The 14,004-nt window shown below is 42.7% G+C and overlaps 1 protein-coding gene across 11 annotated transcripts in view; it reads right to left on the bottom strand.

Annotated features, from left to right (window-relative positions):
- Tut7 (terminal uridylyl transferase 7) overlaps positions 1 to 14,004 on the bottom strand; it is a 61,255-nt gene that overhangs the window by 5,483 nt on the left and 41,768 nt on the right. For 4 of the 11 annotated variants that reach the window (XM_037205666.1, XM_037205664.1, XM_028893682.2 and 1 more), the window contains exons 19-28: positions 12,654 to 12,743; positions 12,133 to 12,246; positions 11,903 to 11,980; positions 11,038 to 11,215; positions 8,526 to 8,573; positions 8,347 to 8,438; positions 7,356 to 7,471; positions 5,656 to 5,981; positions 3,055 to 3,251; positions 2,807 to 2,870 (exon numbers count right to left, since the gene is read on the bottom strand). In XM_037205666.1, coding sequence (XP_037061561.1) covers positions 2,807 to 2,870; positions 3,055 to 3,251; positions 5,656 to 5,981; positions 7,356 to 7,471; positions 8,347 to 8,438; positions 8,526 to 8,573; positions 11,038 to 11,215; positions 11,903 to 11,980; positions 12,133 to 12,246; positions 12,654 to 12,743 — 1,303 coding nt within the window. The remainder of the gene's footprint in view (positions 1 to 2,806; positions 2,871 to 3,054; positions 3,252 to 5,655; positions 5,982 to 7,355; positions 7,472 to 8,346; positions 8,439 to 8,525; positions 8,574 to 11,037; positions 11,216 to 11,902; positions 11,981 to 12,132; positions 12,247 to 12,653; positions 12,744 to 14,004) is intronic. The other 7 variants (XM_028893687.2, XM_037205670.1, XM_037205671.1 and 4 more) reach the window with 3 other exon arrangements.

Here is a 14,004-nt window from a genome sequence, read left to right as displayed (position 1 = left end):
AGACAGTGGACTGCTTGCCTACCACTCATGAAGCATAGCATGGCGTGGCCCACCCTCAGCTACACAGTCAATTTAAAGCCAGCCTTGGCTACATTAGATACTAGTTTAAAAAAAAAAAAAAGAGGATCTGGTATAATTTCAACATTTCCCCTCACTCTCTAAAAAAAGGTAAAGTAATTGCAAATATTTGAGGTAACACTTGGTACTGAAAAAAACTTGAGTCAAATGTTAATAGTTCCACAATTTTCTCCCCACTAACAGCATTCACAGTAGAAATAATAGACATTCCTAACCCAAAGCTTCTTCAACTTTTCCAGAGTGTGGTCAGTATCCTTGCCTTGACAGAAGAGGCTGGAAAGACCAGGAAAGGCAGCTCATCCTTCTGAGGAGCCAGGGAATCTGTTACGGTCTGATCTCAGCTAAGACTTCTCATTCTACCACATTTTATCCAAGCTAAAAAGTCAACACTTTGTTCCTAGCATTAGGATGTCATTCCAAGACTCCCTAATGGATACCTGAAACTGAAGCCATCTACATGTTCTGTTGTACCTGTAAACATGTAAACTGTTCTATATGTTCTGAGCTTATTCTTACATACCCATTCTGTGACAGAGTCTAATGTATAAAAGAGATTACTGTTAACTGAATGAGACACTGCTGTAGTAAAAGTTACATAAGTGTTATTTTTTAAAATTTCATTTTCTGGGGCTGGTGATAGCTCAGCAGTTAAGAGCATTTGTTGCTCCAGCAGGAAACCAGGTTTGAATCCCAGCATCCACATGGAAGCTTCGGACCATCTGTAACTCTAGTTCCAGGGGATATGATACCCTCTTCTGGCCTCCACAGGCACCATGTACATATGAGGCACATGCAGGCAAAACACTCATATACATAAAAGACACCCTCCATTCTTTTTTTAATAAAAAATGCAAGAACTTAAAAGGGACTGATTATTCATGCTCTTCAGTCTTAATTTTCCTCCTTTAGCCTTCTTTTAAAGAGGTGAAGAGGGAGCAGGATGGATTGATTAAGTAAGGCTACTTAGGCTATCTAGTGGCTAGGACTCTGTTGTTTACATCATGTTTTGTTATTTCCTATAATAATGCTGAAAAAGTCACTTTTCCTTCACCTCAATCTTGTCCTTTTTTTCCCCCCCTAAGACTTAGAAGAAACCTAAAATACCAGGAAAGACCTTCTTGCCATGGTAGTCCACCATGTTCTCTCTAGCATCCCTCCACAGGCCTGGGACATGGCAGGAGGAGGGCTCTCCCTTGATACCACAGACAAGGCTAAGCAGGCTCCAATTCCTTTCCATGCAGTCTGAACCTTCTTACCAAAGAAAAAGCTCTTTACAAAGGCTTCAGTGAGCCCAGGTGCCAAGCCCAATGCTGAACTCAGCCTCCACAGAGAACTTTGAGCAGCACTTCACAAATCACTTTATTTGCTTGCACCCTGAGACCCAACTCTGGCTCCTTCCGCTCCTTCTTTAGTCATCTCTCTGTCTTCTTTATTTCCAGGGTCTACACACTCCCATTGTTCCGTGTCCCCAGCACAGGGGCTTAAAATGCTATCTCCACACTGACAACCCTACACTCCTTTCTGCAGCCCGGACCCACTAAATGCCAGGCTCAAATATTCAACTGGCCACTTGACATCCCTGCCCTAGAATTCCACAGCTACCACTATAAAACAGACCTCAGTTTCTCCTTCCAACTTTTCCCAGCACAATAAAGTTCTCAGATAAAGACTGTTGTGACATCTGAGCCTCACTGTAGTTTCACGTCAGTGCCCAGTACACTGATTTTGTTGGTGTTACCTTCTGAATCTTCCCCGACAGCCCACCCCAAGCCTGAGTCATCACCTCTACTTAACTACGCTGGTAAATACCTTAGTGGCTACAGCGTTCCCATCCTAGCCTTTCACAAGACTTCAAATAGCACCATTCCTCTAGTTAGGTCTCCAGCAGCTTCCCATCTCACTTAATCTTAAAAAACCTTTCAGTCCCTCCGTCACTGCTGGAGCATCAGGACACTAGACTTATCTTCTCTGATGTCATCTCCCATTGCTCTCCTGAGCTCACACCACTCCTGCCAGTCTCAGGCTGAAGGGCAGGACCTGCTAACAATTAAAGGTCTATCTCCTCTCCGCCTGACCCTCACTTTTTACTGACTTGAGATAATATCTTATTAGAGGGGATACTGCCATACTCAGCATCACTTTGCAATTCCCCGCTTAAAGCATCTGTTGCCACACGGTTGTCCTTTATTGTTGTCTGTCCCTGACAAGAATATAGAGGAGGGGCTTTGCTACTCATTGGGGTGTATTCAGTGCTGAGGCCATGCCCTGCAGATAGAGTCTCAATAGATATTTACTGAAAGGATACATAAATGAAATAGTTGTCTAGTTGCAGAGTCGAGGGTTCAAGTTACTTTCTTTCCTTCTTCTAGAATATGGCAGATAATCTCCACAAGGAGAACAGTGACGGCAAAACAATAGCAATTCCACAGCAGTCACAAAAAGTCACAAAGAAAGGATTCCATGGTTGAGGGTAGCAATTCTTCCCCAGAAAATCTGAAAACTATACAGGTTGCACTTACCCATTGAACAATCAGATTAAGGATGTAACGTGGAAGCAAGGCAAGAAGGGTTTTGGTTTGTTGTTGTTGTTTTTGTTTTTTAAGTTCCCTTGAGAGGTTCTGATATTCCTCTGTCAGAACCACAAGGTAATGGAAGAGTCTCAAAAGGCATGTGGTAAAATATTCAGACAAGAAAAACAACATATACCTGATCCTTTAAAACCACATACCTGACTGGGGACTCAAAAATATGGTTGTTTTTTGTTTCTTTTTGTCTTCATGTAAAAGCACTGCCTAAAAAATGAAATAGACTGGTTTACAAAAACTGAAGGTAAAAGCAACAGAAACAGTCTCAAACTGTATCCAAGAGCTGGAATTAGGCATGTGGGTGGCAGAAGTTTACATGTTAGTTGGAATGACAGACATGTATGCAGGAGTCATTCAGCAAGCCCCTGCTACCAGGGCCCACAAGCCTTACCACACAGTACATGGGGCGCAGAAAGGGTAAGCACACAGGCCAGCCAGGAGCTCCAAGCACTCCAGAAGACTCAGAGGAGTGGGCAGGACAGAGTGAAGAGGGCTCCCTTCTCAGGTTTGGGCTGGCTGTTACCTGAGCCACTGGTCTCAAAGGGCTAGGTGAAGAGTATCCAGACACATAATCTGACTTACACAAACCTACAGAAAGAAAGGAACACTTTTTGTTCCTATTTTAAATTGAAAGCAACAGCCCTGTTCGCGAATGTTTTAAGAAGAATTCTCTGTTGATGTGATGGAATTCCATCCACATAGTCCACTGAGGGAATGACAGGGAAGAGCAGAACTCTGGGCACAGAAACATCTGATTATTTTAATTACCACCAAGTAGCATTTGTCACACTCTAGCCTCACTCGTCCCTTCTGCTCTTGTGTGCTGACTGTTGACATTAGTTGTAAACACTATATAGGCAGGTTTTCTAGACCAGGCTCTTCCTTAAGGCTGCCAATCCCTCTGCTAGCCAGGTGCCCTGTCAGGCTGTCAGAATCACCACTCTTACACTTGTGTGTATGTATGCATGTGCACATGCATATGTGTGGGGATGTGTACCTGTATCTGAGTTCAAGAGCAGTCCATTCTGGTTTTTGGGGCAGGGTCTCTCACTGGGACTCCCTTAGTTAGGCTAAGCTAGCTGGTTAGTGAGCTGAAGGATCTGCCTGTCTCCGCCTCCCCAGCACAAGATGAAGCATCCACTACACTGCCTTGCTTTTCATGTACACACTGGGAACAGAACGCAGGTCTTGTGCAAGCACTTTACTGACCAAGCCATCTCTAACGGTTTTGAGACGTCCTGGTCACTGACTTTAAGCTTGCTACTAGACAAAGGGATGCACCTGACGGGGAGGTACAGGATGACTCTGCTGGAGGAGGAGGAAGAGGGGACCACAAAGATCTACTTTATCCTGTTTGTAAACACAGCCTTGAGTCTTTATCAAATATAGAGTATGAGTAATTTTGAGAAAACTATGTCAAACTGTATTTATATTGTCTAGTTCTAACTAGGTTGAAGGAGGCTATTGAGCTAAATGAGATCTTTTCAACTATACTTAACTTTGAAATAATGCCTACCCTTAGTAGCATGTTGACTGCTAACATGTCATTATTTTAATTTCTTTAAGTCACATCTCCTTCTCATAAAGGAAAATCAAGGCAAGTGTTGGGTTATGTTCGGACCTCCTCAGGAGAACAGGGCTAACTCAGGCCATGGGAATCAGTCAAAGCTACATCATTCATCCATATTCAAGCACTACTTCAAATAAAAGAAAATGTTAAGACAAATTCTTTCCACATAAGGCTCCTTTAAAAAAAAAAAAAGAATGACCTGGGCATGGTAGCACATGCATGTGATCCCAGAACTCGGGAGACAGGGGAATTCTGAGTTTGAAGCCAGCTGGGACTACACAGCAAATTCTAGGCTGGCTTTGACTACAATAGTGAGTCTCTGCCCCCAAAACCCAAAGAAAAAAATAAATAAGTAAGTAAATGAATAAATAAATAAGAAGAGGAGATCTAAAACTTTCAGTCTTAAACACCAAGAGAATCTGCCTGGCAGGCCTGGCATTTAAACCGGAAGAGCTCATCAGTGCTCCTAGCACACGGGGTGTTCTGGAAGGAACTACAGAGCTGCCCTAACTAAAATGTTCAGCAAATGGGCAGTACAATTACTCTCTAGGGGCCCTTGTCTATGCTTATCCAATTTTACCCAGGCTTATGCCAAGAACCAGTACAGTCTATAAGTTGTTTTGCAGACCATAACTTACACAGGTTAAAGATGCCTAGACTATGTTAAAAAGGTACCCATGATAGACACAACCTATTCCGTAAAAATGATCAACTCACATCCAACAACATAAAGCGTCAGTATTTGGGGGTGGTTTGATTTTGTGCTCAAGACAGGGTTATACTATGTTGCCCAGGCTGGTGTCACTCTCTTGGGCTAAGGTAACCTCCTGCTTCAGCCTATTAAGCAGCTTTGACTAGAGACATGGACCAGAAGATCTGTGGCTGACTCTGAACTGTGGGCTGTTAAGATATTTCCTCCTTCATCCTAAGAATAACTATGGTCATTGACAGACAGGTATTTAAATAACATCCTTCTATTCTCTTTCCTGCTCACGTGCTTAGAGTACATGAATGGAACATGAGCGGCTCATTTGTACATGGTGGTGTCTTGAGATAACCCAGCTCTGCCTCAGCAGTGTCTAGGCAGTGCTCTGACTCACAAGTACACACAGTGAGCAGCATGCCTCTCGCTGTAACTTGTTTACTGGCTACTAAGACTATGCTTACAAGGACTGAAGAGGAGCAAACTGCCATTTCATTGATAACCTTAGACTTTCTTAAGACTAAGTAAACCCAGCAATGAGCAGTTCAGTCACACAGAGGGTGAGAATTAAAGGTGTGTAGGGGGGATGTCACTTCCTTACAGCATCATCTCTGCTGAGTGAATCAATTCCTTGAGGGAAAAATACAAAATGTGAAAAACTCTAAGAGGTTAACATCCCTTGAGCATAGACATCAAGGTCTCTGGAGAGGTGTCTGTACCTGGAGAGCCTTTGAACTGTGGGCATTCCTTTTTAATGTGTCCTTCTCTTCCACAAATGAAACAACGTTTTTCTCTTAAGTCTTTGTCATCCTGTCTCTTCCATTTTTCCACTGGTGTCCTGAGAATCTTCTCCCGCCCCAGGTCTACAACTGCCCTCACCAGCTTTGATTTCGTAGCTGTGCACTGTGTGGGCTTATCTTCTTTTGTTGACACTTCCTTCTCTGTGTACTTGTTCTGAATTTCTTTGTCCTCTTTGCTTCTTTTTTCTTTGCTCTCAGAGTATCTTTGGTTTGGGGTATCTTCCTGGTCTCGCCGTCGCCTCACTCTATTGAAGATAAAATATAATAGGAAAAGTGTCTACAGGAACTTATCAAGATACATACAAATGCAGAGATAACCAGGACCAGAAAGTGTGAAAAGGAAACCTTGAATTAGACAAGTCTAGTTTCACTATTACGATTTCTGCAGTTGTCTGAGTCCTTAGAGAAAATGGTGTGTATAAGCATAACCACACACACCCTCTGACAGTTACACTGCACTGCGGAGTGAATAACAAGACACCCAAGTCTGTATATTTTCAACCCAGATGCACTAGTTTCCAAACAGCCTGTCTGCAGTTGGCTGAATTTTCAAATGTGAAACCCTGGCACAGAGCCTGTCTATTAACAGTGCTGCAAAGTTAGCGCTTACTGCTAAGAGTCCTGAGCCCAGAGCCTGCCTCGATATCTGTGTGATGACACTCAAATCACTCGAGTGCTGTTGTGCTAATCAGCCTTTCTGATGTATCACCTTTTACTAGGCAGTGAAAATTTGAACTGTAAAACTTGAATTTCACTGAAAAATTTAACAATGGTTTTAAGGAGGCTTATCTTAAAAAGTGTCATTCACTTTTCCCTTTATTTTTTTTAGAAGTGATTTTATTTTATGTATACGTATATGTACCAAATATATGTAAGTGTCCACGGAGGCCCTGGAATTGGAGTTACAGGTGGTTGTGAGATACCAGATGCAGGTGCTAGGAATGGAACTGGGGTCCTCTACATGAGCAGTGTGCTCTAGCCACTGAGTCATCTCTTCAGAGATAACATCACACATAGCCCAAGATGGCTTCAAATTTCCTTTGTAGCTGAGGCTGGCCTTGAACTCTCAGCTTCCTAAGTGTAAAAAGCACTAGTAAATGACACCCAGGTATCAAGATCATTTCTTTCTGCCCTACTGATGACTAGTCCTTAAACTCCAGACTGTGACCTAATTTGAGTGTATCTGAGGTAAGGATAGCACTGTCCAGTTAAAGCAATACCACTGTCAGCCGGGAAAAACCACCCAAGCAGACCACAGAAAACACCTCCCTCCCTGCCTCTCACTAACACATCAGGAGACAGCACGGTGCCTAAGCACCTGATCTACTGAAAGTAATCACTAATGATTAAGCTAATTTTAAACCAAAGCTACACCCAAAAATTAGGGATGAGCACCTGGCCTGGAAGATGGTCATCTTCAAATGAGCCAGCCCTCAGCATCTGCACCCACAGTCACACTGGGATCATTTTGTTTTGATTTTTTAAAAAAAGATCTTAAATTTATCTGAAAAAATGCTTGATTTCAGATGCTTATTTTCTCTGTATCAAAAGACCCACACTTAGAAACCAGTACAACAAGGAAATAAAAACAAGGCTACCCCTTCTGAACATGTGCTTACTTTCTCCTCATGGGACAGTCCTTCATGAAGTGTCCAATTTTTCCACAAATTCGGCAACACCTGTCATTCGGAGCCAGTTCTCCCTCAGTTAGGACATCCGGATCAAAGAAGTATTCCTACAAGAACACAGCTGTGAAAAGGAACTGTGAACAAGACCACACACACACCGTGCAACCAGTGGGAGAACAGGGTGGTATTTTAATATTTGTACTGTTCATCCCAAACAAGATCTCAACATCAGTGAGAGGTACAGCTGATCAACTGACCTACACACACACACACACACACACACACACACACACACACACACACATGGCTTCAACACAAAAGGAGAAGCCAAGGCCAAATAGAGGGTGTCAGGAAACAAAATAGCTAAACTGCAATGAACTGAGAAACATCATCTACATTGTGCAAATTCTCTACTAAGGCAAAGTAAACTGTTGTATGTTAGTACTGGTGCTGCTGGGTGGCTTCTTACGAAAAAGAAACAGAAGGGCTGCTTCAGTGTCTGCTGCAGGAGTCTGTGGGATGCTGCATCCCATCTGCACACTTCCTGAACAAAGTACTCATTTGAACAGACTGTGCAGGAGAAGGAGTTCTTGAACAAGCATGAGATGCACCACTGTAGATGTCCAGAGTAATATCTGACACGAGCCTGGCAATGATATGCTAAAAGTACCTACATGCCCATATGTAGAAGTTGCATCAAAGTCTTCCTGGGTGGAGGAAGGAAATGGGAAGCTGTTGTTCAAAGGGGACAAAGTTCTGGACAGAGAGAAGGAATAGGTCTGGAGAGAGCTATTGCCAAGTAGGGGCTACAGTCAAGAATACATATTTCAGAATAACTGCATGTATTTCAAATGCCACACTATAAAATGACACAGAAGATAGATACTTTAATCATCTTGATTGAATCATTCCTTTTTGCATACTTATTGGTGATTAAAATGTGCACCTTATTTGCTTTCTGGAATTTCTAAGAGAAACTCACCATTTTTGAGGGGTAGTCCTTTGGAAATCCTTTGACTGGAATTCCAAATACTCTTCTACCATTGATAAAAGCTTTCATTATAAAATTTGTCACTATAAAGAAAAAAGTAAGAACTCAATTACATGCATTAATTAAGGGAACAAGAGACTGCACCAAGTTTACCAACAAGATTAACTTACTTTTTCTTGATAATCCAGCACCAAGATTATGATTCAAATCAAAGGGATCTGAGTAAAGAAAAAGAGACAAAAAAGATAATAAAGTAGGATATGCCACCATCCATCCCATAACCTAGGTCCACACAAGAAGGAAGCATTACCACCTCTTTGCTTATTAGTCAGAGTTGTGCACAGCTAAGCAACAGACAAACCTAAATGTAAGCCAAGATCTCCCAAAAGCATTAATCACAAAAGAGCACTGTGTCACCTTTATAATCTTTATAAAGGTTGCCTACTTCTGGAAAAATTACTGAGGAAGACTCATTACCCAGGTGACTTAATGATGTCCATTTTGTGTTCACATTATTAGTCACAAATATAAATGCATAAACCAGGAGTGGCAGTCGCTGCCTGTAATCTCTGCACATGGGAGGCAGAAGCAGGAAGACAGGAATTGGAGACAAGCCTGAGCTATGTAATTGTGTTCCAGCTCAATCTGAGCTAGAGACTGACACTGAGATGGTAAATAGTGATTATCAATGGCCAAGGAGACGGTGCAGTGTGTAAAACACTGGTTGCACACTTGTCAAGAACCATGAAAAGACAGCTGCAGGAGCGGGCCTGATGAAAGGAGGAAGGTGTGACAGATGTGGTTGAGGGGACTGTTTCATACAGTACTATTGAGCACTTCTGAACCCAAGTATTATTTTATAGATGATTAAAAATACTAAATACACATTACTAATGATCTAGTCATCATATGAAGATAGGTATCATTTTCTTCCTGTCTAAGACAGTACTGAAAAAGGCAAAGGAAAAACCAAGATGCCTCTTTTTAGAGCCCTCCATATGGATGTGAAGGACCACATAAGCACAGCAGGACAGGAGCCAGGGAGTGAAGCTAGGCACCAAGATTCTGCAGGCTTTGCTTCCAGCGGGCAAGCACCACGCCAGGGAGTATGACATCAGACGTGACTGTCGGCGGGAGCACAGAACCCTTCCTCTGAACTACGTGTGAGGAGACTATCATCCTAGTCAGATGCTGCTCTCTTCTGTTGGGGTGTGTGTGTGTGTGTGTGCACAAGTGAGTGTGTGCGTATGTGTTGTGTATGTACGCGTGGGTGTGTGTGTTGTACTTTGGTTGTTTGCTTGGTTATAAAAGGCCGACTGTACCTTAGTTACCATAGTGTTGAAATGATTGCTACTCTGCCGGGCATGGTGTGCATGCCTCTAATCCAGTGCTTGAGAAGCGGAGGCAGGACAGCTCTGAGCTTTAGGTCCTCCTCTCAGGACTGAGATGACATACGGGCCACCACACTCACAATTCTGCCCTTTTTTTTTTCTTTTTTTAGTTTACTTAGTATGCTGAACAACAACAAAAGACATGGTAATATGAGAGGACCCCTCCCCCACTAATTCTCCTTTGACAGAAGCATCCAAAATGCTAAATCCCCACCCACAGCCCAGGCTGAAGGTCACAGCCCTGCATCTAACACTACCCGAAGAAATGAAGTCATCATAAAGTCTATATACCATCTAGATACTAGCTCATGGTAAGAAAATGGATCCTATGAGACCAAGTAGACATTTCCTCAGCTATTTCTCAGCTCGTTAAAGAATTTAACCTTTATTTTGTCTTTTTAAAAATTAAATTCCTACCAGTTAGAAACAATTAACTATAAAAATCAATGGCTCCCATGAATTCAGTAGGGTGACCTGATCCAACTGCCTCAGCCTTTTCAGGTGCTGGAGTCATAGGTTTGAGCACCAGGCCAGCACCAGGCTAGAAAAAGCCTTTCCCTCTCATCAGCACTGACAAATTGTTACAAGAAAATTTTTTGCCCACCAGTAAGCAAAGGTCCTAAAAATTCATTTCTATTGGCATTCTCCAACCTTCAATAAAGTCTTAGTTTTATTTTAGTCTTAAGTTACTTTAACTTTATTATAAAAAAGACACTTGCAAATACATAAAAGCATCACACACCAAAATTAACCAGACCCAAAGTCTATACAACTCAATGAATCTCTATATGGTTAGAATAGGCATTTAAATCGGAAGCTGTGGAACTCCACATTAGTTTTTACACATTAAGTATTAAATGTTTCATGCACTTACCTAGGACAACCAAAACCCTCCACAACAGAATCAGACGTAGACAAACGATTCAATTTAGGTTTTCCACATCCCACTATCTCGAAGCTGCCTCATTTCTACTGCTGTCATATTCTCCCACAGGAGTCCAATATTAGTGAAAGGTTTATTTTTCTGAACAAGGACATTTGGACTCATGAAAGGCCCCACCTGGAGGCATTATATATTTTCAAATGAACCTTGAGGGTGGTATGGGCCACACCAGGGCTGCTGCACCGCACACTCTGGGCGGCAGCAGTCAGTGACTGCCCCACAAAAGATGTGTTGCCAGAAGAGCCAGGGCTCTTAGTTTAGACTCAGTGTTCAACTTGAAAGACTCTGCACACCACCCCTCACACATGCTAGGCCAGCAGCTCACTTCTAATTTGACTTTATTCATACCTTCAATAACGATGTATTTTGAGGTCCACTGTTTCTTAAAAGTTGTAAGCAGACCTTTTCTTCTGATGCTGATTACATGCTCCTTAAAATCAAACTCCTCTGTATAGAATCGGAGAAGTCCCAACCACAGCTGCCCAACAGATTCTGTATTTTTTCCATATTCTGGCCAACAAGTGGGCTAGAGACAGAAGGGGACAAGAGCTGTCACTCTATCAATAAAATGTTAACAACAGTATGCATTTGCACCCCAGGAAGAAAAACCTGGACTATCAACAGGCTTACAGACACAAAAATGTAACTGTAAATTAATTGTGTAAGTTCTCATTCAACTTTTTGTTTTGTTTTGTTTTTGGAGACAGGGTTTCACTATGTAGCCCTGGAACTCACTTTGTAGACCAGGCTGGCCTTGAACTCACAGAGATCCACCTGCCCCTGCCTTGTAAGTGCTGGGATTAAAGGTGTACCCCACCACACCTGGCTTTTTTGTTTTAAAACATCATTTATATGAATCTATTAGCTTCTACTCTGACTAGGACATAGACACGACGTTTAAATGACGTGTCTCAGGATGTGATGGTGGAGAATCTGTGAAGCAGCTTAAGAGCTGTGCTCAAAGTCTTAGAAGAATCACACAACAAAACTGTGTTCCCTTGGAATAGTTACTACCAAGAGCCAGTTGACACTGATGAAACCCCAGGTACAGTGCCTATAAATGCACTTAGCTTAATGAAAGGGACACTCGTGAATGCCAGTGTTCACTGTCACAACAGACAGATGTGACCACTCTACACCATGGTCATCTACAACATAGAACCGGATGACTGTTAGTCAAAGCTTAGGAAAATCTTTACCTTAAAATACTCACCAGTTCATCTATTTGATCAAAAAAGTAAATATTCCAGCCATCAACAAGTATTTCCGGTTTCTTTTCACCTTTGTATATCTGAAATTAATTTAAAAAGTATTAGTATAGAATGAAAAACTAATGCGTTGATAGCAAGACAACTAGGAAAAGCTTAACTACAGAACTACAGCACGTCAGCAGAGGCTCAGACAAAGTCCAGTTTTGCAGAGGACACAGTCCCCTGTGGGTACCTCTTGAAGCACAGGGATGACAGGTGGAGACCTTTGCTGAAGGAAATATAGCACCATAAGAGTGTAGGCGTAGGATGACAAGCTGCCTCTGGATGCATCACCGATGTCACACATCTAGAGGGAAGAGATGACCCTGTGAAGAGCATGTCTACTCAGCCTGCAGTCACCCTATTACCACTACTTCATTTGAGGACCTAATACAATATCACATTTTCAAAAGTGAAAATGTCAACTAAAGCAACCAACCCAACCTAAATCAAACCAAAAAAGAAGTAGTGGACACACAGCAGGATTATCATGAAAAACTAAGACATCAAGGCCAGGCGTGGTGGTGCACGCCTTTAATCCCAGCACTTGGGAGGCAGAGGCAGGAGGATCTTTTTGAGGCCAGCCTGGTCTATACAGCAAGTTCCAAGCTAGCCCACAGTGTGTATAGGGTGGTAGTGTCACACTTGTGCTTTCAAAAAGGTTTGCAAGTGTAGAACAATTTCCAGATCAGCCACAGGCAGCAGTGCACCCACCTTTGTGAACACTTTCATGGTGTAGCACAAATACTTCACTCTGGGGTCAATGGCTGAGTATGCAGACAAGAGTCTTGTGTTATGAAGAGCCTGTTGAAAAGAAAAGGGCATCATGAGGCTTTGAAAACATTGCAACCTAGAAAAGTTCACAACTGCAACACAGTTTAGAAATTCTCTCCTTCCTTCCTTCCTTCCTTCCTTCCTTCCTTCCTTCCTTCCTTCCTTCCTTCGATAAGCTGTGTTAATCTAAGAGATAATGACAAATACATGTAATTCTGATTTCATCAATAAATCTTTAGTCTGAATAAATTGAAAAAAAAAAGCCATTATAATTAAACAAGCATGTTACTAGGTGTGGTGACACAGGCCTGTCATCCTAGCACTTGGGAGATGGAGGCAGTAATAAAATAAGGAGTTTCCTTTAGGTAGATGCCCTCTCCATGTGGCATCGTTTGAGTAAAACCCTCTCAGGTCCCATTAGGTCTGGAAGCAGCCACATGTGAGGCCAAAAAGGAGCGGATTCCACAGCAGCTGGGCGGGGCCTGTGACTCCGCTCTGACTAGTGGGACAATGCCTTTGCACTGGGATTTTGTCAACTTGACACAACTGAGAATCATCTAGGAAGAAAGAAGTCAACTGAAAACTGCTTCCATCAGATCGGCCTGTAGACAAGTCTCTGGGACATGTTCTTGCTGGATGACTGATGTGGGAGGGCCCAGCCCACTATGGCAGGGGGTCCTGGGTTGTATATTAAAACAAACTGAGCAAGCCATAGGGAGCAAGCCAGTAAGCATCATTCCTCCATGGCTTCTGCTCCAGTCCTGCCTCTGGGATCCTGCTTTAAGCGCCTGGCCTGACTTCTCTCGATGATGGACTGTGACCTGTAAGCCAAATAAACCCTTTACTCTCCAAGAAAAAAAAAGGAGAGTATAGCACACAAACCAAATTACAGTCAAGTTCAAGTCAGAGAGACAAACCTTACCTGAAGTGAATCTTCAACTGGGCTCATGTGTGCATACACATGTGTGCACACACACACACTCTCACACTTAAACTGATGAGCTGTGCATACACACACACTCTCACACTTAAACTGATGAACGTTTACCAACACACTGACAACAGAGTGGGGATGGAATGCTAGGCAAATATCCTACCACTGAGCTACTCTCTTAGCCCATGTGGATATGAATGGCTACTGAATTCCCCATAGCTTCAGTCTTAAAATACTACTTAAAATGCACATACCAAGCACCCAACTAATTCCCAAAGAGAGAGAAAATGAGGGCTGAGAGGTGCTTCAGCCCCTCGGGACAGAGGCCGAGTAGCCAAAAGGACGGGGTAAGAAGGA

This window comes from Peromyscus leucopus, chromosome 5 (assembly GCF_004664715.2).
Source record: "Peromyscus leucopus breed LL Stock chromosome 5, UCI_PerLeu_2.1, whole genome shotgun sequence".
In the NCBI taxonomy this organism is placed as follows: domain Eukaryota; kingdom Metazoa; phylum Chordata; class Mammalia; order Rodentia; family Cricetidae; genus Peromyscus; species Peromyscus leucopus.
The sequence above is the reverse complement of the archived record's forward strand: the minus strand, read 5'-3'. Positions and strand labels throughout refer to the sequence as shown.